Raw genomic sequence first — 25,803 nt, 5'->3', positions numbered from 1 at the left:
AAGCTACAAACCACCACAGCAGAAGACATTTTCCTTTCATAGGTTATCTTTATTCATATTAAATCCAGAAAATAAATACAAAACATTTTGGGAGCATCTGATAAAGTGACAAAGACCCGCTTCAGTCAAGTTTTGCTAGTCAGAAAAATGCATTTTTCCTGTTTTAGCCACAGTTTGAAGTTTTATTTAAACTTGGACAATGTGTTGAAACAAACTTCTTCAGTCTCCCTCACAGGGATCTAACAATGGAAGATTTCCAGTTTATGAAGAACAACCTCAAACTTCTAACCAGAGACTGACTGCACTTTAAATCTGGAACTGGAGCGTCAGGTTTTAATCATCCAGAGCCCTGTTTATTTGTGACACGAACAAATATTCAACACTAAGTATTGAGATGATGGCACATTTACATGGATGACTTACTGTCATTAAATGGAACATCCAATTATCAAGATCCAAAGACTTCCTGTTAAACGCAGGTCAACATTAGCGTTTAGTAGATTTGACACCAGATTAACATCTAAACACTATGGCATCCACTCAGACGTATGGCTGCTGGGACCAGTCGAAATGAGCCGTGTTAGTTGCACATTCAGACACCACAGAAATAATCAAACACACATTTGGATTTGAACATGCACAACATGTGGTCATTAGCTGTGAAGCGTATATTCCAGAGTTGCTAACGAGGGCGAGGTGTAAAAGAGCAGCGAAGGCCTGTGTGTTGTGTCCTGTGGAAGGCACCGACATTATCAGTACAATCTCCTTTACTAATAACATCAGACACATTCAGTGCTAACAAACGAGTGCTAACATGAGCTGATTTAACCTCGACATCATTTCTATGGGGGAAAGATACAAGACAAAAGGAACTGAGGCGTGTGGAGCGCAGCCACCGGAGAGCTCGGCAGTAATCCCTTAATATCCACTGGGGACACTAATCAGAGAGTGTGTGTGTTTGGTCAAAGCTATGAACAAAACTAGGTGTGCTTAGATACGCATGCATGAGAGTGTGTGTTCAGTCACCACATCCTTCAGCTGCAATCAAAGGACAGGTTAGCATTCATATTCGTATGTTATGATAGAGGTAGCACTTCAGGGTGCTGACTACGCTCATCGTTCATCTATGTATCAGGAGAGGACTGAGAAGGCAAAGTGTGTGTGTGTGTGTGTGTGTGTGTGTGTGTGTGTGTGTGTGTGTGTGTGTGTGTGTGTGTGAGTGTGAGAGAGTGAGACAGGTTATTCAGTCGTCCACTCCGATGTTGCGGAACAGGTAGGACATGGACTCTCCGTTGTGGATGCGGCGGATGGCCTCTGACAGGATCATGCTGATGTCCACCGTCTTGATCTTTGGACACTGGAGCTTCTGGAGTTCGTGGGGAATCGTGTTGGTCACCACCACCTGGAGACAATGACACACGTGAGGAGGAGGCGGCCATGCTGACGGAAGCCTAAGAACGACGACTCACCTCATCGATTGCCGACTCCTCTATGAACCTGGGGGCGTCTGAGGAGAGGAGGCCGTGTGTCGCCATGACAAAAATCTTGTAGGCCCCTCTTTCCTTCAGCGTCTCCGCTGCTGCCACGAAGCTGTCCACATCATCGATGATGTCATCCTGGGGACAAACGGGCATGGTTTTAAACGTGCTGAGGACAGTCCGCCCCACCCAACCTCCTTTCGGTGTTCCTGATGCGGCGCAGTAATTTTGCCTAGCTCACCCTCCTCTCTCAGTTCTTCCCATATGGATGTTGAACTTTTATTTTTACGTTAACATCATCGGTAATTTGTTCCGGAAACTTACATTCAGTAAATCTTCTAGTGCTCCAATTAATGATCAGTTTTAGAACTGATTTGCACACTCACACCCATCCAGAACTGCAGTTTACTGAAATATGACAAAGAAAAGAATCTAATTCTCACTGAGCGTTTTCCACCTGGGACACCTACTGCAGGTAAAGCTTGTTCCTCATACTTCAGACCTGCTTATAGAACAAAATGTCTGAGTTTGCGTCAGTTAGCGACTACGCAGCTTACTGGGGCTAATCTTTGGAAAACACCCAGAAGCTGTTCTAATGGTCATCAAGCCCGGTCTGTACTGATATATACCAAGGTTTCAAAACTGCTCGTTCAGGGCACAGAGGAGCGGGATCATTTTCCACATTACTCAACAACATTCCTCCTTTTCTGACTGAGTGAAAGAGTCGACCCACACCCAGACAGTTCAGTTCGACAGGACAAAAATGAGCAAAATCACAAGATTTAATGTTACGTTATGGAAACATGTTACTGTAACAGCTGTGCAGCTATCTCCTCTTTGTCCTGCTAGTCTTTAGAGGCCAATTTCTGCAGATTACCAGTGTGACTGAATTCAACTTCATGTTTGTATGAAAGACCTGTGAGTGAGTGAGCTGGCACTCCAAGAATCATTAACCCTTTAAGACCTACCATAGAACCAAGTCTGCCAGAGCTTATATTATATTTTTACATGCTGTGGAGCCATTTTTAGGAGCATTTCAAGTTGCTATACATCAATACAACCATTATAGCCCAAATATTAATAATATGCATGCATTAAGTGCATAGTAATTACATAAATTGCAAAAAACTACAAAAATAAATAAATAAAAATTTTATTTTTTTAACATATATTTCTAGTTAGAGAAATTTAAGAGGCTTATGCCTCAAAACTGTAAATACAAAAAAGTTGCACAAAATAGTTTCCCACCACAGGAAATTTATTTTGAGTGTCTTCATAGTTTTATTTTTGAAATACACCAATTTCTATATACTGCAGGAAAAACGAAAATAAATATTATACTGCAAATTTGCAAAAAAGCAGCATATGCATCAAAATAAACTATTTCCAGCAGTGCAATATGAAGCATCCCAGAAACAACACAGGAAGTCATAAAGTCAAAGATAACTTTTAAAAACACCAGTATAGGCTCATGAGGCCCTGATGGTAAAAAACTACATTTCTGCAAAATGACGTCACTTCCGGTTTCGGGCAGGTCATGGCGGACATGCGAGAGTTCGCGCTGATGGACGTAGGAAGTGTTACAAACAGCTGATCGGATCGGCGAAGCGTGTTTCTGGAATATTATGTTTTTGTTGCTGCTTTTTATGCAGCTTTTGCAAAGCTGTATGTGGAAGGAAACTGTGACCAAGGACAAGCTGATGGGATCAGATGTAAGTACAACTCCTCCGGTTTCATATGCAAATAAAACTATTGCGCTAGCTCACGTGGTTGCAGTGCTGCCGGGATTTAAAAATAGTTATGCAAAACGGAGCGTGCTGCTCTGACCGGCTCTAAAGGGTTAATAGAAATATATTCTGTGAGGGAAACATGGAGGCTGTCCCACCTCTGCCCCGAGAGATCCAACCAGCAGTCACACAAGGACAGGATCAGCATCGTGTGCTGAGGCACTGATGCATGACAGTTTAAAATATACATATATATAAAATGTAACTGTACTTGGCTAACTGTGTTCATAGCAGGAGTTATCAGGGTATTCGTCGAGTGCTGGGACTGGTATGAGTAAACAGACACAGATTAATGAAGCTGTGTAATGTGTGACAGAGATCAACCTGCTTTAAACTTTAGTTTAGGGCAAAGTCACCATTCAGGTGTGTTTGAGTGTGTTTTCTAATCACTTATGACTAATAAATCTATAAGTGACACACTTTCATACTAACTACTGCACCACAGAGACGACTCCTGATTGGCTAGACTCGCTTTCTCACAGTTTCCTCTCAGTCTTTGTGAAAACGAGATGACTGCTAATGGTAACGCTGTGCTTACATCTAATGCTGGTTCACCTCAAAAAGGATTCAGCGAGTGAAAGGGTGGATTTCATTTTGAAGTAATTAAAGGACTTTTCCTCACAGCAGTTCATGCTGATCGTGTTCGTGTTCGTTTGGGGCTTTTTTGTTAGACTGTTGATTAATTGGAGGGAGCAGCCACCACGAGTCAGGAAGTTGTCAGGAAGCTCACAGCTACATCCTCTCAGCAAACTACTAACTCTCACTGTTACTGTGAACTCATTATGGCTGCAGGTACCGCTGACCGACTTCTCAAAGTGCTGCCTCAGTTTCCTGCAGCCACTTTCACTCACACGCATTTTCAAGTGGGTCGATTTGACATATTGTCTACATTGACATCCCAAAATTCAGAAACTGTGCGTCATCTCTCACCACTATGATGGCGATGCGTCCTCCGACGTCTCCCACCACAGTGATGGGGGGCTTCTCTTTAGGGATCAACACTGGAAGGGAACACAGACAGTGAGTCCTGCTGTGATTCATACGGGGTGCACAAAGTCCTGCGTGTGACGAGTTCTTTGCAAGTGTGCGTGCATTACATGGTATCTCCATGCTGGGGTGAATGGCTCCGGTGGTCTTGACGGTGGGTGGGGAATGTCGGCCGTCTACTTGGTCTGATTCGGCGTCCTGAGCTTCTCCGTGGATCACTGCGATACCCAGACGCAGCCGCTCGGCGAACGACTGAGCCCTGCGCACACCAAGTCAGCAGCGCTTCACAACTTACTCCAATACAAGACACACAGAAACCAGCCTGAACTCATGTCACACTGTGACAAAAATAAAAGCACTACAAAAAGGAAGTGAGCAACAAGCTGGCCTCATCAGCAATGGTAACACAGATAAAGGCGACTTCGTACAGACGAGAGGAGATGAGCCTACCTTTTGGCAGAAGCTGGCGACTTGGCAACAATCACAGCGTTTCGGTAGTCGGGGATCTGAGGGGGAGGAGACACAAAACTGAGGTCAGAGTTACATACGGTTAAGCACACAATAGCTTATCCAATCAGAACTCAGCAAGCAAGAATATCAAGCTTCTTTGTTTCTCTACGTGTTTAATATATGTTCATATCCAGGTGTCAGCAGGCATGCCTGGATAGATAGTTTAGCAGGTGTGTACTGCAGGTTACAGACTCCTAAATTTAAATTACATCCTAAATAATATCCCAGTATAAAAATGGACAAACTGGTCTGTTTAAAGAAAGTTCAAAACAAGTTTCTTTGTTGTATAAGGTGACCTTTGTCCATGTGCTACTTCCAGCAGAAGTGATGGTGTTTCAGGTGTGATGGTGCTCTGCAATATTACACTGGACCAGGTAGCTTTGGACCTTGTTCCCATTTACTAAACTGATTTTGTATGTAATAGCAGGCAGAGAGCCCCTAACGTCAGCAAAACAGCCTTGCTAATATGAACACTGTAACTGGGTGGATGCTCATGCTAGATGTGGTGCAAGTGTCAAAGAACGATGTCAGGAAAATACAGCTAATCCCTTCAGACTGGCTTTTGTTTACGAATGAAATTAGTAAGGAAAACGTGGCCATCTCGGGCACAGAAGCCCCTCCCACCTGCTCCCACCTGAGTCAGCCAATCAGAAGTAAGCTTAAAGGGAGAGGAGCTAAAATGACACACAAGAGATGAACTAATGTAGAAAAGTATCAAAAAAGCATCAAATTTGTTAAAGTTAAGACTAGAAACAATAAAAGTGATAGAAATGAGGCGTGTGTGTCACATCTGTTTTTAGAAATGACCTCTTCCTGGATATATTGCAGCAGAAACGGGGAGGCTCTCAAATTGTCCACTGGGATGTTGAAGAAGCCTTGGATCTCTTTCTGATGGAGGTCCATGGTGATGAGGTGGGTGAGGCCTACACAAACATGGTCATGTCAGCTTGTAACATGTCTGTGGTTTGTACAGATCATGTATTTGAAATACTACGATATGTGACATTGAATAGTGTCCTGTCTTCTTCTTGAGTGCTTTAAAGGGACAGACTCACCAGCTTTACACATCATTGATGCAACAAGCTTGGACACGATGGAGCCCCTCTTCCTCATCTTACACTGCTTGCTGTAGGGGAAGTAGGGGAGAACGCCCGTGATGCTTTTGGCGCAGGACGTCCTGCATGCGTACACCATGATCAGCATCTCCATTATGGTGGTGTTCACGTCCCTGAAGTGCAGAGAGACAAGCAGACGATTACACGTGAGGGACACGTTTCTGGGGAAACGTCCAAATAAATATTTGTCTTCTCTCTTACTTTGACATCGTTTGGATGACAAAGACATCTTTGCCTCGCACCGACTCTTGGATCTGTACCCGCGTTTCTATGGAAACAAAAAGCGGATGTGAGAAGGAAAGAGCAGAGAGAGAATGTGCGCGCACACAAACATGCACTGAGCCTCACCGGTACACGCCCCCTAACAAAGCCACCTCCACCCTCACTGTCCTAAATCGTAGACACTAGCATTCCAAAAATGTGCTTCCCAGGAAAAACAGATGAGAAAACAAAATACTTTCCACACCTGAGAGCTACGCCCACGTTTTATATACAGACCAGGTCTGCTGCTGATGACCAACCGATCGGTCATTTTAAGGAGAAGGAAAAATAAGAGTAGTGGACTAATCTAAAAGTAAGAAAAACATTCTAACGAGAACACAAAGGCTGGTCATAGAAATGTTACACCGACCACGAAGAGCGTGGTTGAGCATTGCTACAATCGCATACAACTGCTCATTTATGTCAAAGCTTTGCTTGTTAACATTGTAGGAGCTGATGAGCCAGAGCAGCAACAACTCCTGAGTCACACATATCCCTACTACACACTGAGAAAGAAACACAACCCCTCCGGACATGTTAAACCATTACACCGTTAAATCTCCGTTACTGTTACCACACTGTCAGCTGAACTGAGAAAAACTGGATTAAATACTTTGCTGTGTATAAATGGAACAAGCTACAATATTTCAAGTCTGTCTGCAACTACTCATGTTTTCTTAATTTGTTACGTATAATGTGTCATTTTAATGTGTAGCAGTCCATCTTAATGTTTGTACTTCGTGCTTTCATTTAAACACACAGGTCTCAAGGACACAATCAGGTCTCCATCATGTGTCACAAAAGAGGTAATAAAATGCAACGTGTTTCAACATTAGATCCATATATTAGTGTAAGTTGAGTAAATATGGAAATTTAAGGTTATGGAATTTGCATTTTTAATATGCCCATGATGCAGTTATTTATTATTAGTAGTATTATTAGAAGAAACTAACATAGTAAAGTAGCTACAGATTGTTATTTGCAATTGTATCCTAATGCTGGACTAAAAAAAAGCTTGTAAAGGGGTTTAGCTGCGTCACTACACAGCATGTTGTACAGTAGCAGCACAGCCCTCAGATATGCAATATATCTCCCTCCATAAATTCAACGCCATGCATTTATGGAGGGAGGTGCACATGGTGTCACGTTTTAAACAGCCGTATTCCTCATTATGGTTCAACCCTTCTGTCTGTGTTGGGAAAACTGTTTACTGGAAACAATGGCTTACAAAGGGAAAACACAATACAGGTGATTTATGTACAGAAATCATGGTTAGAACTAGAGGAAAATAAGATGGTACACAGATTTTACTTTATTGCATCTAGGTTTCTACTTACCAATAACATATGCTGGAAATGTCAAGCAGAACCAGAAAGCTTTATACAATCTGGGACTCTAAATGCATTTTCCCATTTTGGAAAATAAGATTACAACGTTACAACAGTGTCACCAGGAATATGCCTACTGGGGGACCAACAGTAATGCCTAATATTTCCAAACACCAGAGTACAGCGATCCAGGTACAAGGCTGACTGCGATTCATATGAACATGCTGCTGGCCAGGCTAACTGACGGTACCGAAAACTCTCTTGCAGGGACGATCTGACGCCACGAAGGAACGCAGATTCTGAGAAACACTTTTTTTTGTTTGTCACGGTTTTGTTCCCTCTGAGGATGTATGTAAAAACATGAAGCATTTCTTTTATATTATTATTTTGGTATGATATGTGCTGACCTGGCTGCTGTATGTTGTAAGTTTTGTAATTAGTTTGTTTGTTATAAAAATTAAAAGGATAAATGACATAAAGGTTGCAGCTGGGGGAATAACTTGAGTGACAGCTTCAGCTTTTCTTGCTGGGCTAACAACTTGACACAGGGCCACTTTCTTTATTGGTTAGTATTATTGGTTAGTACCAAGTGCCTTTTCAGGGTCAAATTCAAGCACTTTTTAAGCACTTTCAAGGTCCATTTTCAAGCTTTTCCAGCCCCCTCCCTCCCGCCAAAAAAAAAAAAAAGAATGCATGCTTCAATTCGCATCACCTCAGTAAGACCATGTGAACATTAAAACAAATCATCCCAGGTGAACTTAAACACCTTTGTTCCCCTTTTGTTAAGACATAGAAAAACGTAACACACAAATATACTGCAAAAGGAAACGGTCGCCTTATCGTGTATAAACTCAAAATGCACATTTCACTTAAAAATTAAGATGTGAACAAATCAACTTGTTAGATTCTCCTGTTGGAAAACAAAAAAGAAATAAATAAGTCTTCTCATCAGATATTGATGCTTCTTTCCTGTGTGACAAGAAATAGGAGACAGATATTTGTTTGTTTTTTAAGTTAATTCCCAATAAAACCACATGGATCACTCATATTACCATTATTTCAAATACTCCAAAAAGCTGGTGTCCAGGGTATAACTGGCTGTTTTTGACTACTTTTGATTTGGCCTCTATATTTCACCTTTAAAAACTGTTTATCTTGCCAATCTGTTATTTTCTCATTTTGACATAATGTGTCAGCACAATTTATCTAAATTCAGACAAAATGTAAAATACGAGTAGAAAGTGATATTTTTGACTGTAAAAACCACAAACATGTTTAACGAATCATTTTCATAACTTGAAATGAAAATAGAAATTTTACATTTTTAAAAAATACGCACAAGTTTTGCAAACAACAAAGTTATGTGGTTATATAGAACAATCAAGTGTTCTGCATCAAATAAGAAGGCACAGAAATTATTTATGCAACTCCAAAAAATAGTTTGTGTCACTATAACACATGAGAACAGCTCAGGGATAAACCTGCAGGTCTGACAGCAGCTGTGTCACTCAGCGTTTACACTGCAGTCTGCCTTTGGTGGCTTTAAGGCAGCAACTGTTCACTAGTAGAACTGACACACAAAACAAAACAACGACTACACACTAACTACACAAGACAACACACTAACCTGAGACTCCAAACGTCACAAACCTCTCAGTATCAAAACTCTCGCTCTCTGTCACTCCTAAAGCTTCCGTCTCCTCCCAAACAACCAGATGCCACATGTTGCCATATCATTTTTTGATTGGTCGACATGGTACATTTTTCCACCAATAGGGAAGGAGTGTTTTTTCCTTTTCTTTTTTCACTCAGAAGCAAAGCGTGTTTGCTAGTGCTCTCCTTAGAAAACGCTGTTTTTATCGTTTCTTCCGGAGTAAACAGCTGTTTTATTCAGAAAAAAACAAACAAACAAACACCGGTTTTACGTGGCCTATCAACACAGTTTAAACACTGGTATGTAGTTTGAAGTCCGCACGTTGACCCAAGTTGAAATGGAGACTTTGGCTCCGTCAACCCCAGAGGGTTAATCAGAAAGCCTAAGTTAGCTAGTTATGCATCGGGCTAATGTTAAGTAACGTTAGCTAAGTTCACAGCATATTCCATAACAGCGCTGCCATACTGCATCACACTCAGTGCGTTTCAATCATTTCTCCAGCGAGTTTGATAGCAAAATAATAATAATCATAATTTTAAAAAATAGCATGTGTAACGTACACGTACTGGAAAATTATTTACTAGGACTCACCTATCATGCTGGAGAGCGCAAACTCCGCCATTGTTGTTTTCCATCAAACACTCATTAAAACAGCAGCCTACAGGTATGTTAGCGCACTCATCCCCGACTGTCCGAGGGAGGGGCGGGGTCACACGTTGAAACAGACGTAAGGCAGCCAGGCGGGGAAATTTTTCTTTTACATTTTGTGACTCATTTTATTTTTATATCTGATAAGAAAACTATTCAATCAGATAGTTATTTGTGGTGAATGAAATACAGCTACACTTTTAAGCACCACATCTGAAATTCAAGCACTTTTCAAATCCTTGAAAATTCAATTATGCATTTTCAAGGATTTCAAGCACCCGTACGAACCCTGTCAAACCCATTCCCAAACACCAGTAATGAGAGAAACTGTTCCAGTGGTGAATAATGCGAAATGCTTCGCGTTCTACTGCTTAGAAACTTTTAAAAGTCAGCACAGTCATGGCCCAGTACAAGCCCAGTACAAGCCCAGTGGACGGTTGTGATCTTCTAAGAGGAAATTTATTTGCAACAGGAACAGACTCAGTTGAAACGGTGACCTTGTGTCTAGCACTGCTGTCATGAAAGGGGAACAAGAAGTGTTTCAGTTTCTGCTTTAAACGCTCTCACAAGCTCAACGATAAATTTAAACCTACACTTTTGAAGCATTTTATTAAATGTACAAGGAGAAAACTCCACAAATACAAGCAGAAACACTTATATAGTATGTTCCATAAAAATTTGTCACTTTTTAAGGGGAACATTTTTTTTCAAGAAACCTAAATCGTGTGACTTGCAGCTGATTAAAGGAAGTTTTTGTACAAAAATCAAAGACTTTGTTTCTAAACGTTTGAGATATTAAATATAGGATGGCAGTACTAACTGTTGGTGGGTGAGAAGGATTGAATAATACTAATAAAAAATGTCACGACACTACATATCATACACTTTACAACAGACTTGAAAGAATTCAAAGAACATGAAGCTTTAACTTTGAAGTTAAGGTAACCTGATGACAAACACAGTAAAACTAGAAATCATTTTTCAGTTTGCAATTTACACGATCTCGTCCGCTTTAGTTCGGATGAGGTTTGTGTGATAGAGCCGAGACGGCACCAGAAGGCTGTAAGCTTCATGTATTTGGAATTACAGCCGCAGCTAACAGCATTCCCCAGCACTTATTACTCTGCCATGTATTTTCATTTAGGTTGTTGTTGTCCATCACATCAATGTCCACCGCCCATTTTTACCTGGTCATCTAATTGTCAAAAGCCCAGAGAATTAATTTTGTTCCAAAACAGTTGCAGATATAATTTTTGTTAATCGACAAAGCAGTGAGCTACATATAATATTCTTTTTTATGCAGATGATGCGTGTCCAACTCTTCTATAACTCCTGTACTCTGCCTTTATAGAGGTTTTCACTGGAACCTCATTCTCAGCATTCATTACTCGCAGAGCTATTTCCAAATAGAATCTTTTCATTTAAGCATTTTCTAGCTGCTACAGCTTTAAACTAGGAAGACACTAAATGATTGTTTTTAAAGAATCTTGTAGCATGTATTATTATATGAGCTTACCTCTGTTAGCTTCCTGGTACACCTGCACCTTGCCAAGCTCCACCCCTAAACGCCTGAGAAAGAAAATGACAAAACAACAGTAAATAAGTTTGTTTAAAGTTGAAACAAAAAAATGAATTTTTAAAAAAACAACCCACAACCAAATATATGTATAACATTTAAAAAATGTACTATTCATTTGGAAATGCAATAAGAAGCAGTGTTTACATCCTGGTGCACAGTGAGGTATTTAGTGTCCACTAAAGCAGCCAAACACTGTTTGTTCTATAAACACATGCAGACTCAGATGTCCATGTGCAGTCCAGGTTTGGACTCTGTGCATTTAAAGTACGTTTGGACTGTAGGAATTTTCGGTTTACACAGAACATGATGAAACACTAACAAAGCAACCACACACGTTCTGTTAAAATGAGGCTACACACCCTTTACCCATTATTAGTTTAGCTCTGCAGACAGCTGTCTTTTGAGTCTTTTATCTCCCTTTTAATTAGAAAACGGTTCCTTTTTTAAAGGTTTATGCAATGATGGGAGTTAAGCGTATTTGATGAGCTGGTGACAGGGAAGGTGGGCAGGACAATCATCCTGTTGTTTCGGGAAGGTGGCTAAAAACAGAAAAGACAGCACATAAGGACTGCGTATGTAGGCTCATGCTATCAATAAACACACATGTTAAACAGAAGAAGCAAGAGCAAAACATGTCTTCTTGACACATGTGAGTTTAAATGTCCCTTTTTTACCATATGAGACAAAAGAAAGGAGACCGAGATTCTCCTGGAGGACGTGTATGGGCTTTGACTCTAAAATAACCCGTCTTGCTTTGTGTGTCTGAGTGCATGTCTAAGAACTTACTCTGCAATCCTCTTGCCCAGCTCACGGCTCGAGGGGTGCGAGTTGGCGGTGAAGATGACCAGGCCACCCTTGGTGTGGTTCATGTCTCTGGGGTCTCGGCCGCTGCTCTCCCCACACTCAGGCAGTGGATCCCTGGGCACCCACGCTGCACTGAGCCCTTCCTGTAACAAAAGAGGAGGGCGGTTACTTCCTTTAAAAAAGGTCCTCCAAAAAATGGAAACAGGAAACAGATTTGGTTTAGTCCTTAAAGACGTACAGTCAAAATGCCACCTGTAAACTTAATGACTGCAACATCATTTAACACCTCAGTTTGTAACATTGATTACAAGCTTAACATGTAAACTTTTTATGAAATCTCAAGGAAAATTAAAAATAGACAGAAAAAATAATGGAATAAATCCTAGATTTAAAACTAAAACGTTGTCGTTTTACTGATGTCAAGTCCAGGAACCATTTTTCTTCTAAATGGTTTAGTGGTCACTGCCAGACTTCCCTCTTTTTAAATGATCGAGAACAGTGCTTAGTTTCAATGCACAGCAATCACCACTCTCACAATTACTGAAGTCTGACACTCACTCTGCAAACTAATGTTCACGGATTTAAACAAGTTTCTGGTAACAGCAGCCTCCACCACTGAGCGACAGCACTGTAGGATTCATGGTAGAATCCTTTTTTCCACAATATCATGAATAAAATGCATATTGGTTAAAACAACATTGGCTCTCACAAAGAATCATGTGATCCTGCAGAAAGCAGATACCACAGCTTTGCAATGCAAGCCCCGTTTACCCAGTCACACAAAGGTCCTTTTTCTATGCCCGTCTCACATGTGCAATTCAATTCAATTTATTTATACAGCGCCAAATCACAACAAGTCGCCTCAAGGCGTTTTATATTGTAAGGTAGACCCTACAATAATACATTTAGAGAAAAACCCTAACACTCACATGACCCCCTATGAGCAGCACTTTGGCGACAGTGGGAAGGAAAAACTCCCTTTTAACAGGAAGAAACCTCTGGCAGAAGCAGGCGGGGGGGGGGGGGCAATCTGAACCGGTTGCAGCCGGCCGTATGTGCACACATACTCACACTCCAGTAGTTGCACTGGAAGCAACTGGGGGTTCATTATCTTGCCCAAGGATATTTTGACATCCAGACTTGGTAGCGACTGGTAGACAACGATCTACCCCCCAAACCACGGCCGCTCCAAATCATTAGCCAATGAGCAAGTGCTTTCATCCATACAGTCTGCTTGGTTTTGTTTTACAACCAACACGCATCTCAAGAACAGGACTTCAGAAACCAATGGCTGACATCACAGAAGTTGCATCCATGTTTTATAACAACTATGATCCAAATATATGCAACTCCCGCCAAGTTAAACCATTTCAATAAAAATATACCAAACATCTAAATGTACAAAGTCTAGAAGACTAACATTATGTAACAAAGTAACATTTAATGATTTCAAAATTTTGGTTCCCCAAAACACAATTATTAAAGAAGGAAGAAAAAAAAACAGAAAAAGACCCAGTGTCCCACTCACTGGATAAAACAAACAATGGCAAACAGCCCAGGAGAAAGAGAAATATGTGGCCAATGTGGTGGCTGCAGCAGCATTTAGGACAGTAAATGGTAACCATGCAGTTTTTTGTGTGTACTTTGAATTGATTTAAATTTGAGTATCAGATTACCACGCGTGGGACTGGGACAGGTGGTTTGTTGTTCATTTTATTTGCTTGTCTTTGTTTATGTTAAAATATGATAAATATATTTTCTTTTTAAGTTAAGAATTAAACAAAAAGGGAATAAGCTTTTATTATGGGGGGGCTCCTTATCTTTTTTTTTTTAAACACAACACTATCCACATCTACTCAGATGCCACTTTTAGCTTAAAAATTCATGCTTCTCTTCACAGTGCCTTACACGTCTGTCTTGCTGAATAAAAGGACTTGCATATGCATTAGAAACAAAAAAAGGTTATAGTTTGGAGTATATGCAGCAGGAAAGGCTTTTATTAAACAGGTTTGCATGTGCATGCATATTACAACTGTAGAACAATAGAGAAAGCAAAGAGACTGGGAAACAATGAAGTGTCAATACAAACCCAAATGTATGCGACCACTCTATTAACCATTTATTTAAATACAAAACACTGTTTTGAGAGGTGCACGACGTTTAATAAGGTCCCTCTATAGCATGTAATAGGTGGTATAAACAGTACAAACAGTCACGACATTAGCTTCCTCGTGTTGCTAAGCTAGTCGGATTTCACAGTGCATGATGCCATTTGTTATTCTGGAATGAATACGTTAAGAAGTCAAGCTGCGTGGTGAAACTGTGTCTGCATGACTATTATACACAAGAAAGTAGAGGAATAACAGCCCATTCAACCCCAGCTACCACCAAAATGTATAGCTGTAACATCATGATATAGCTTTAGGCTAGCCTGTGTTACCATAAGTACTAACGCGATAGCTCAACACATAATGGCAAGCCAAAGCTCCTGACTGCGCGAGTTGATTCTTCACGCGTCGGAAAGCAAGCCTGTCTGTACGGTAGGCAGAAAACACAACCTTTTTTTTTTTTTTTAATCCAATAAATGAAGCAAAACTAACACGACTCCTCACCAGCTTGTGTGTTAGATCCGGTTACAACCTGCAACCAACAGTATTTGATTGTACGAGCCTCCGTCGGGCTCTTTCCAACCTGTTCCCCTGACTCGAACAGACTGTGAGGTTCGGTTTTGACGGACGTATGACTCAACCAATCAAAGACTAGAAAATTCTAAAGGGTCGGCCTTAGGCTGCATTCAAGTACTCTGAAAAATATTACATTTAAAACCCGTAGACAAGACGAGTTATTGGAGACAAGCGATTTTTTTTATCATTAGTCGCAATTACATGTAAAATGCTAAACGGAATACATTTTTCAGCGAGGTTTATTAATATGTTGTATTTCTCCTTCATGTTTATTCGCTAAATCTTGTTTCAAATTGCCTACAACTGAGGTTGGCTAATTTTCAGAATTTCCTGAAGATGTTGAACTCAACCTGTACTGCTGTCGTAGTGACACATGATTTTCAAAACACTGAGCAATAGCAATGGCTGCTCGGTCACAAGTGTTTTATAATGTGATTTGCCCCTTTTCTTTAGGTCTTTATGATAACTATACACAGGTTCAAATTACTAACGAAGCCAACCATATACTTATATATATACTCATATATTAACCACTTTCTACATAAAACTAGGTGTAAAATCCCCAATGCTTTTATCCATCACAGATCTCTGGGAAACAGAGGTTCAAAGACTACCCAATAAAGGTGTGTGCTCTTGGACCGGCCACTTGAGGGCACTCTGTTTTTATGGAAGCTTCACACGAACACTCCCAGCTCCAGCACATGCTACATGAAGTGACTTTCAAGCTTTAAATAAACACGATTTCATGATGTAAAACAGTCCTGCTGCCTAATTAGAATTACTACATTTTCCCCCTATAATTTAACCCTTATTCATGTGACCCAGACAGGTAGATGAGTACAGACAAATCAAATGTAGTTTGAAGATATTTATTTCAGTGGAAAAAAACTCTTGTTTTTCTCCCTTTTTCTCATTCTTTGTTGTGAATGTGAATTTCACTAAAGTGTCAAGTGAAAAGTGTCAACACGTGCTCAAAGATATAACAAGAAAGGCATGAGCCACTTGTCTCTGAGACAAGTGGCTCATGAGTGTCCAGTGTACATATATTGAATCCACTTCTGAAAGCCTCTGCACTTAGCAATAACAGGAGATATGCAAATAGAAACAGGGGAGGGGCTGCAGGTAAGCACTCTCTAAGTAAGCTTCTATGCAGCAGGCATTAGCATTAACACGCCTCTGGGGTAGTGTGGTTCTTTTGCATTGACAGAGGCATATTTATAAATACTCTACCGGTACCATACGGGCTACTCTTTAGAGTTCTTACATAACTCGCTGGTTATGTGGAGGAGGAAGAGAGCAGCATCCAAGTACTGCTCACTGCCCACACACACACACACACACACACACACACACACACACACACACACACACACACACACACACACACACACACACACACACACACACACAATGGAGAAAAAAGTGAAATAAAAAACGTGGAGGAGGGTGGAGAGGGAAAGAAAACATTAGATTTTGCAGTTGGAAGTCAGGGTCAAATTCTGCAGTGTGTGTGCTCTCTAATTGTCTTCATGACCGCAGCACATGCTGCATGTGTACAAGTGATTATCCCAAAGATCACAATGATTTTTGGCAACACAAGTTTTAACACAAACAGGCCTGATCTTATAGAGAAGCCTCGGATAGAAAGTAACAGTACAATTAGCCAAGTACTGAATTACAGCTTCCCTGTGCTTCTAATTTGTTCAAGTATTTCTCTGTTTCTGCTGCTTCCCATTTCAGCACCACTGTACTTTGGATGACAACACCATTGTTTGAAGGCTATATGTGCGGCTAACAGATGTTGTTAAAGACAAAACTACCCAGCAGCATATTAGTAATCAAAATAACTCCCACCTATAATATCAAATTGATGTACATGTTAATAAATCAAATGTTATGATCCATTAAACTTCATGCACTTAATTCTGCATAATTGAAGTGCATGTCAAAGCTAAAACATTTCAAAGTACAAGTACTACTTCTACTTAAAGGGTGTAAATACCCATTTCTGTACTTTGCAAAGCAGTTAGGCTGCTCAGTGCAAAGCCTATTTCATGTCCATCCATCCATCCATTCGCTTCCGCTTATCCTTTTCAGGGTCACGGGGGGCGCTGGAGCCTATCCCAGCTGTCATAGGGCGAGAGGCAGGGTACAACCTGGACAGGTCGCCAGTCTGTCGCAGGGCCAACACACAGGGACAGACAACCATTCACACTCACATTCACACCTAGTGGCAATTTGGATTATCCAGTTAACCTATCCCCACAAGCTGCATGTCTTTGGACGGTGAATTTCATGTCATATTTCATATATTTGTATGAGGAAAGAAGGAGCTGAAAAATTGTGCCCAGTGTTTTTGTTCACCACATTTACTTCTGATCAAAGAATCTGAATTCCCGTGCCACCCCAATGAAATCAATAAGTTCTAATCAATAAGTAATTTTTAATTAAATTAACAAGCTTCAGTGGTGTGGCACAGTTTTGGGTCGGTCAGCCTCAGAGCAAGACAGTCATGTAGGCGTGAATGTGAGCATAAAAAGTTGTCTTCTCTCTGTGTTGGCCGTCTATCCAGGGTGTAGCTGCCTCCTGACAGCTCGGACAGACTCCGCCCCCCAATGCTGATTTGGATAAGCAGAAGAATATGAATGGATGGATGGATGAATGAATGGATGGATGGATGGATGGATGGATGGATGGATGGATGGATGGAAGATCCTGTAAGCTATGCTAAGCTAAACTAACTTGCTGGAGGTAGTAAAATCATATTTGTAGTATTGGAGCTAATGCTCATAATGACAACGGTTAGCAGATCTTTACAATCTTACTCCTGCTTTTAACATGTGAGCCATTGTTTAAAAAGCATCAATGTGAGACACTTATGGCTTTGTAGTAAAAATATAACTGCTTTGATGGCTTTTCTGAAATTCTTTCACCTGTGAGATATTTAAAAAACTATTTTCTTTATTAAAAGTAGAGGTAGGTTTGTGTGAATGTCTTCTAGCTATCCTTGTCATTTAATGGTCTGCTACTTGTCCCAAACGTTGGTCCCCTTTTGTTGGCATTCCTACAAAAATGTCGGGAAGTTCATCCAAGGTTAGCCTCAGCCTACTGAATTCACTAAATTAAGCAATATCTTCTTACTGTGTGTTTTTTTTAGAGAAATTATGAAAGATACTCAAGTGACTTGACAAACTCAGACTAGTGAAGCCCCACGTAGCACCAGATTATTGTCCAGATTTTTGCACTGAACAAGGACTGTGGGCTTTGTCTTTGATGAGATCTCCAATGAGCAGTAATGCCAAACATCAGCTGCATTTGTGGTTTTGGTGCTGATTAGAAATTTCTAGCATTTTAGCATTTGGTTAATATTACTCTTGGCATTAGCTGAAAGCATGTGTATGTATTTTCCTCTAAGTTTAAATAGTTGTTCATAAGATCACAAACACACGCCTATATCTTGATTTTATAAAAGTATATTTATACATATTATTAACATTAAAAAAACATCTGAATTAAAAGACTTGAGCAGTGTGTGACTTAGTTACCTATCGATATTTACACAACGATTAAAAATATTAATGGAAAAAAGATAAAGGTGAAAATGAAGCGATGGCCAAACATTCAGAGATTCTCATAGATGCTAATCTGAAGGTGCTGCTGAGCACCTGCTCAACTTGCCTGTTTTAGTCGTGATACATGGTCAGAGCTGCCATCCCCTCTGACCATGTATCATTCCATCATCATCACAGTTTTTCTTGCTAACGTACTAAACAAGTTATCAACAACTTTTTCACACTCCATCTTCTCTAAACCACACATAGCGGTTAGCAAGAGGAAACTTATTTATTATGATGATAAATCACAGAAGCTTGTTTGCCTGCTAATGTTAGCTGTGCTTACACACAAAGTGCAGACTGTAAGTCGTCTCAGAGCAGTGAAAGTAGAGACAGCAGCAACAAGCTGGTCTCCCATCAGTTTACCATGAAAGAGCAGTTGCTTATTCACAATGTGCAAACCACCAGAAAGAAGTGTCTAGCTTCTCAGCTTGATCAGCTCAAGTAACGGGAAATGGACGTGCGGGTAAAATGGAGACAACTTAAGTTTCCTATGAGCACAAAACAAGTGGAGCTTTCAGCAACAATAACTCACTCCAGTCACAAGATGGCAGAAAAGTAATCAGCTAGGAGCTTTATGACAGCTATGTCTATTTTTGGATTTGACAAGGTAAGCACTGATTGCCTTGCTTGCCCTGATGGAATGCCATTGGTATATGGAGCTATATGGGTGGGGGTTTAATTTCCTCAAAAAATGTTTTATGTAACACAGTATAGTGGGTTAAATGAACAAAGTGCTGATCCTAGTAGTGTTTATCCAATACCAATGCCAAGTTTATTAGTGATACTTGCCTTGCCTTGAGGCCTTAAACATCTATGTAAAAAAGAAGGTAAGTTTTAATACAAATCTGAAATTGTTTGTGTCGTGCAGCTTTGAATCCAGTCTAACTCTTAGGCTAGAATGCAGGTGTGTAGTCTGATAAGACTTCATCGCGCCAATAAGCAGAAAGGCGTGGCACACCTCCACTCTCTCTGTGTCTTCCTCAATAAATCTCTGCAGCCTCTGCCACAGAAACAGGGCCAGAGAGAGAGACGAGGAGGAGGCGGGAGAGCACCGCGCTCCTGGTCCGCCCACAACTTTCAGCACGAGCCATTTAGCAGTGCGAGCTGGCCCAGCTGTAGAGCGCGCGGGCACGTGCACGTGCCCCCCTTCACTACCTCTGCACACCCCTACCCACCCACCCACCCACCCCACTCGGAGAAAATCATTACCAAATAGCGAGCGCACGCGGAGCTGTGGCTGCAGCCGCGTCACCGCTGGGCTGCGTTTACGACGTAAAGCACACGAGCGGCACATCCTCGGCAGATACGAACAGGCGCGCACCCGCCTTCAAACGCACAACCATTTACGCGCAGTGTGTCTGAGCCTGCGAGGCTTCTCCGTTTGACTCCTTCCTCCCGGTGACCGTCGGTTAATCGTTTAATATCGAGGGCAGCTGCAGCGGGGGTGAGACCGAGGAGCCGGTGAGGCGAATCCTGGAACCCCCACCACTCATCCGCTCCGCCAAAATACGACGCACGCGACGCCGCCGCGCGGCTGCTGGGATCTCGAGCGGCCCGTTAGCCTCCGGTCCCGTCTCCATTCAGCAGCGCTGCACGTAGCCGTGGGAGAACCCGAGAGCATCCCTCCATCCCACCCAGCCTATCCCCACCCCCCTCCCCTCTTTCTCTCCCCCCTCTCTCTCTCGCTTTCAGCCCCTCTGGACCCGTGCTATGCCGGAGCTCTAGGGGAGAGAGGAGGGGGGGTCTCATCAAGCCAGGGACCTGGGGGGGTGGGAGGAAGGAGGCTTTTCGTGGCCGGGGTGTAGACGTACCCTCCGCGTGGCGAGGCGCCTCTGTATCGGAGGATGCTGGAATAGAGCGGCCGAGCGCGGAAGATGGGAAAGGACCAGGAACTGCTGCAGGCGGTGAAGACCGAGGACCTGCTCACCGTGCAGAAGCTGCTGCAGAGGCCCCGGCCAGGGAAAGCAAGTAAGACAGTCGGTTCTCTCCCACTGCAGAGATGAGAACACAGCTGTGGATTTCTGTTGAAACCCTCCCCTATAGATGCCCGTGTTCAGCCATGGGCAAAAGCTTTCTCTCGCATAGGAGCTGTTCACCGCTGAGATGATGGTGATGTGTGAAGGCTGCATGTGTGAGTCTTCTGGGAGACAGGGGTTTGCATGCATCGGGGTGTATCCGAGAAGATTAGTGGTGTGATTGGAGAGTGGCAGCGCATCTTCAAACCCCTGTCTCTGTACACTGCAGCACAGAGAGAGGGAGGGAACACAGCGTGTGTGTGTTTGGATCTGTGTGTGACCCTGGCTCTCCAGTGACATGATACTGGTGGCCGTGTGATAGTTAAGGTTTCAACATCACAATCAGTGTGACACGACTCCCAGTGTTCTTCTTTTATCCTGCATACTGCGAGGCTCGCTTCACGACTGCTCCTCTAATGGTTTTTTTCTCCTTCGGGCAGTGTAGCACTACAACATCCAACAATGTTTCACTTGCACAGCCCACTCTAATGTGTGGGCAATACAGAGAGAAGCCAGAGAGAGCTGCAGATAGATCATTCTGTAGAGGCTGGCGGTGGCTTGCTGATACTTCCACTGATATATAACTGGCTGGTCCAGTTGTGAGCAGACAGCGAGGGGTAGCGTACAGGCCGAGCTGCAGGAGGTAGAATTTGCACAAAGGCATAACAAGTAATTCAGCTTTAACTCTTGTAATTATTTTTATAAAAGCTAGTTGACACCAAGCCTATTATCCAATTACTATAATTGTTCTGCTTGGGCAGGTACGCAGCAGCATCTGAACTGGTGCTTACACTGGAAACAGCAGGTGGGCCTCATTTGAATAAGAAGAGGCCATGCTAATGACAAATAATGGTCCACGTTTGAGCCCCTATTGCAAGTGATGACTTTATAAATTCACTTGTCAGTCTGTTTGTGTACTGAGTAACACTAGAGCTTTATTGTACTTCTTGACCTCTGTGTATTTAAAATGACTGGTGTTGGCTAACATAGCGGCTGAATATTCTCTTCTTGAAGACGCTGCACATCCACTCCTAAATATTGTGCTTACGGCCACTAGATTAGTTGGAACTACGTCTTAAAATAATATCTAATCGGCCAATTACATGACAGAAAGGAAATGCATTTGTAATATTTAAAATCCACATCCTCACATGCACGGTCTTGATTAATCAGGCCCCATCTTATCTTAAATACCTCATAGTACCATATCCCCCTATTAGAGCACTTTGCTCTCGCTCTGCAGGCCTACTTGTTGTTCCTAGAGTATTTAAAAGTAGAATGGGAGGCAGAGCCTTCAGCTTTCAGGCCCCTCTTCCGTGGAACCAGCTTCCAGGTTTGACTCGGGAGTCAAACACCCTCTCTATTTTTAAGATTAGGCTTAAAACTCTCATTTTTGCTAAAGCATATAGTTAGGGCTGGACAAGGTGACCCTGAATCCTCCCTTAGTTATGCTGCAATAGGCCTAGGCTACTGGGTGCTTCCCATGATGCACTGATGCACTTTCTTCCTGTTAAAGGGGAGTTTTTCCTTCCCACTGTCACCACATGCTTGCTTTTAGGGGATCGTCTGATTGTTGGGGTTTTCTCTGTAATATTGTACCTTACAATACAGAGTGGTTTGAGGGGACTGTTGTTGTGATGTAGCTCTATATAAATATAAACTGCATTGAATTCATAAGGTTGTAACTTCCCATACCCAATTCAGTCGTCTATTTCACTCTGTATGAGACCATAAACTACAAGAAGAGCATTATATTGTTAGTTATTCTAGCAACTGAAAACAGAAGCTCGTCAGGAGGGTGTTTACTGGGATTAAAATCAAATAAGAAGCAGGACCATTTTTACCTTGAGTTCAATACAACTGGATTTCTTCTGGGAACCAGTTCAGTTGACCCTACTGGGCATGAAAAAGATTGCAGGTTTAAGATGCTTATCCTTCATTTTCAGACCTGAAAGCTCTTGTCTGTCTTTTTGTCTTCTGTTTGTGGGTCAAGAGGACCTGCTGAAGTTCAAAGCACGAAAAGGGGAAGAAAAGTCGATTTAGGGGAGTTTGAACGTGTCGTAGCTCTCGGTGTCAGATGAGCTGATTTAACCTTTTTAGAAACTCGTGAGCTGTTGGGATTTTATGCACACAGAAAAAGGGATGGAGAAAGAAGATAGGTTTAAGTGAGAAGTGGTTCTCTGGGGGGAAAGGTCTCATTCGGTGACATAGCTTAGAGAAGCATGACCAGATGTGTTTCTGAATGCACAACATGTTAAAGCTTTGAAACAGGAGCCCACATTGGAACCAATTGACTCAGCTAAAAACTGGTAACTACAGCTGCAGCTGGACAAAACTGGGCATAAAAAGATCTCATGAGTCTTGATTTCTGCTGCAATATCGATACTTTAACATGAACAGCGTAAAGGATGAGAACCTTTAACGCTGTTGATGGTTTCTTAGTGTGGGGGATATTGTCTTGGCACACTTTGGGCCACTTACTGCCAATTGAGCATCATTTTTAGCCAGTGCTGTTCATAATCATGTCCATTCCTTTTTATCTTTCCATGACTACAGTGTTCTCGGCCACTTTAACAGGAAAATGTGCCACATCACAAAGCTCACGTCATCAGTCTAGTTTCTCGACGATGACAATGAGCTCGTTGTACTAAAGTGGCCTCTGCGCTCACCAGATCAGGGTGGTGGTGTCATGGGAGAATCGCATCATGGAAGTGGTGCCCTGTGCGATGCTATCATATCAATAAGCACCAGAAACCCGGAGAAATGTTTCCAAGAAACTTGTTCAATCCATACCATGAAGAATCAAGGCCGTTCTTAAACCCAGCCCAGTACAAGCCAAGCAGAACTTCAAAGTAGTCGGTGGACCATTAAAGGTGTAATAAAAGTGGAGCAGCGGCGACCTGACCAGCCTAGAAGTGAGACAAACATCCCACCCATCCAACTCCTATGTGTGTTGAAGTTCTTTTATAAGTCGCAGGGTTCTGTGCCTCAGACGGCAGTGCTCACTCTGCAGGATTAAGCGAAGCATATGGCTTCATAACAGTGTGTAGCAATTAGCGGGGTTCACTGCATTGATGCAGGCGCTGGAACAAAAGTCTACAGCAGAGCAGGAAACCCCCTGGATTATAAACAGTCTGTCTACTGCAGAAAAAGACAGGCGTGACTATAAAAGAACTGGTAGGGTCCAGCACATAGAGGTTGTGCCCAAAATGAGTGTGTGTTTCTGTATGTGGAGCTCAGCAAAGTACATTATGTACAAGAGCACAAAACAACCTTTAGGCTACACTTAAGTGCTCTTCAGCTGGAAGCTGCTTTCTGACTACTGCTCAGTACATGAGATGCAGAGGACAGGTAAGGCCTCAAACTAATTTTTCATAGGCAGCAGACAGCCGCTGGCAGCATGCATAGATGTGCTCCAAATGGAGCCAGTCCTCGCCGGACTGCAGTGCATACAGATGGCGACTAAAGCGATTTAAAGCAGATACTGCAGGTGAAAGAGGCAGCGGCCTGACTGATGCTTGTTAGTGCACACAGTGGGTGACCTTTGTTTATTAATCTACACAGTCTATATGCTGCATACAGGGAAATAGACTGGGGAACTTGGCAACGTTACATTTACATTTTTGAATAGATTTTGTGATCCTGTATTTGACTTCCTTAGAACATGGTTAAATTTCTGTATTTCTGTTTATTTCGGTTCTATTTATGCTATTGATTATTTATTTAAAGGAAAATGCTTTGCTAAAGATTAAATGTTTAGAGACCCTTTTTGTGTTTTAAGATTTACTCAATAAATTTAATAAACTTGTGTTGAAAGTGAAATTGAGATTGTGGGACCTGGAAGCCCCGTAGTACAAAAGTACAAAATGCATGCATCTTATTTGTGAGCAGATTTTTTGTTGCAAAATCAACACTTTAAATTTCAATCACTTAACAAAAAATCACATTTTTAAAGGAGAAAGCAGGATTAACTGAGTAATGTAACATAATATGAAGGCAGTTGATTACCTTCAGTCTTAAAATTGGTAAAAATACATAACTATAAACATTAGATACAAAACAGGCAAAATCATTTATATGAAAACGATTCTGTACTGCAAAGTGTGATTAGTTAGTTTTATGTAAATACTCACTGACACAGAAAAGTAACAGAGGACCTAAAATAAAAGATTTATTTTGTGTGAGCTACACTTAAATAACAAAAATAGCATCTGGGATGAGTCACAGCAACTGTGTGAAATGTGAGTGAGCTCACGCTACTTCATTTTTAATTCAGTGCACTTAATATGTCTTGCTTTAGGGTAATTAGGCATACTTTAGTCAGACTTTCTGTAACACTGAAATCCAAAATATGCATGTTTTTGTCATCATATCATCACAAAAGGTATGAAATTCACATCACATTCGAGTCACTTAGAGAAACTGGGGTTGAGGTGGGTTGCAAAGTGGTTTGCAGGAGTACGGCAGCTTTGTGGAGTGTGTTATCTATGTTGTCACATCGCTGGCTGAGTGGAGTGTTTCATGGTTCGCTTGCAGTTTAACCTTCTATAACTTACAGTGTTACAGTGTTTAAACGCAGACTCGAGGCTCGTCTCTGCTCCGCCTCCCTCTTTCAAATCCTTTCAGTCTGCTGTGAAGCGCTGTCTTTCCAGTATTTGGCTGAATTTATTTATTTGTGTAATTGGCAGCCGCTGATACCACAGGAACTGCTTTCTGCAAGACAAACTGTTTAATATGCCCTTTGAAATTTCATTTGTGGACGTGCAAAGCAAAAATAAGCCACTTTATTATTTATCTTTTGCTGCGTGTGTTTTAAGGGAGTGCCTGCAAAAGTGTCTGCAGGACACTGATACTGACCTGTTTATTTCAGGGAAAAAACAAATAAAGAGGGCAGAAGCAGCAGGGCGGTAATGACAGAGTGCAGCTGAGTGTCCCAGACAGACAGCAGGGCAGTTTGACGCTAGGCTGATGTTCACACAGACCTGTTTGTCATCTTAGCATGCAGCACAAAGCTTACAGGAGACGTGTGTTGTCTGTGTGTGTGCAGCTGCCAGTGAAATGTGTGAGTGGTTTGTGGTGGTAACGAGTGGACGTGTGGCTGAGGTGTGCGTGTCCGTTTGTCTGTGGGTCTGAGGCTCTGCCCTAATGCACATCATTTACTCTCACTCAGGTCAGACACACAGTCCGCACAAATGCACGCATTTACCTCCATCTCAGACACACACACACACACACACACACACACACACACACACACACACACACACACACAGTTACATTAACACAAACATCTGGCACCATCTGGAGAGCTATCATCAGTTTGCTGTCACTCAACT

The 25,803-nt window shown here is 41.9% G+C and overlaps 2 protein-coding genes across 4 annotated transcripts in view; one reads left to right on the top strand and one right to left on the bottom strand.

Moving 5' to 3' along the window:
- Positions 1–28: 28 nt before the first annotated feature.
- LOC309705368 (phosphoribosyl pyrophosphate synthase-associated protein 2) lies at positions 29–14,890 on the bottom strand. Of its 3 annotated transcripts, XM_082531146.1 has the most exons (11): positions 14,764–14,890; positions 12,134–12,294; positions 11,285–11,337; positions 6,079–6,145; positions 5,818–5,990; positions 5,570–5,685; positions 4,703–4,758; positions 4,363–4,511; positions 4,196–4,266; positions 1,470–1,616; positions 29–1,402 (listed from the first exon to the last, which is right to left on the bottom strand). In XM_082531146.1, exons 2-11 carry the CDS (start codon positions 12,214–12,216, stop codon positions 1,244–1,246), a joined length of 1,074 nt encoding a protein of 357 aa, XP_082387272.1. In that variant the 5' UTR covers positions 12,217–12,294; positions 14,764–14,890; the 3' UTR covers positions 29–1,243. The 3 variants fall into 3 exon arrangements, with proteins under 3 accessions (XP_082387272.1, XP_082387271.1, XP_082387273.1); XM_082531145.1 differs by having other exon boundaries at positions 4,196–4,511; XM_082531147.1 differs by lacking the exons at positions 11,285–11,337; positions 12,134–12,294; positions 14,764–14,890 and adding an exon at positions 9,712–9,805 and having other exon boundaries at positions 4,196–4,511.
- A 4,766-nt stretch (positions 14,891–19,656) lies between these two features.
- The window catches only part of caskin1 (CASK interacting protein 1), a 118,236-nt gene continuing 112,089 nt past the window's right edge, over positions 19,657–25,803 (top strand). Inside the window, 1 exon segment of the mRNA XM_082530019.1 lies at positions 19,657–20,420. Within this exon segment, the coding sequence (XP_082386145.1) occupies positions 20,327–20,420 (94 nt within the window). The 5' untranslated portion in view covers positions 19,657–20,326.

The sequence above is a fragment of the Aulonocara stuartgranti genome, assembly GCF_965226115.1.
Source record: "Aulonocara stuartgranti genome assembly, chromosome: 4".
NCBI classification, from domain to species: domain Eukaryota; kingdom Metazoa; phylum Chordata; class Actinopteri; order Cichliformes; family Cichlidae; genus Aulonocara; species Aulonocara stuartgranti.
Note: the sequence above shows the minus strand (reverse complement) of the source record. Positions and strands in the feature narration are given on the sequence as shown.

What these genes read in the sequence shown, in the direction of transcription:
- LOC309705368 (XM_082531145.1), bottom strand. Translation starts at nt 12,216, where the DNA reads ATGAACCACACCAAGGGTGGCCTGGTCATCTTCACCGCCAACTCGCAC. An exon ending in TGCAATATATCCAGGAAGAG is followed by an intron (nt 4,759 to 5,569) that starts GTCATTTCTAAA and finishes CCTCCCCCTCAG; the next exon opens with ATCCCCGACTACCGAAACGC. An exon ending in AGGAGTCGGCAATCGATGAG is followed by an intron (nt 1,403 to 1,469) that starts GTGAGTCGTCGT and finishes CATTGTCTCCAG; the next exon opens with GTGGTGGTGACCAACACGAT.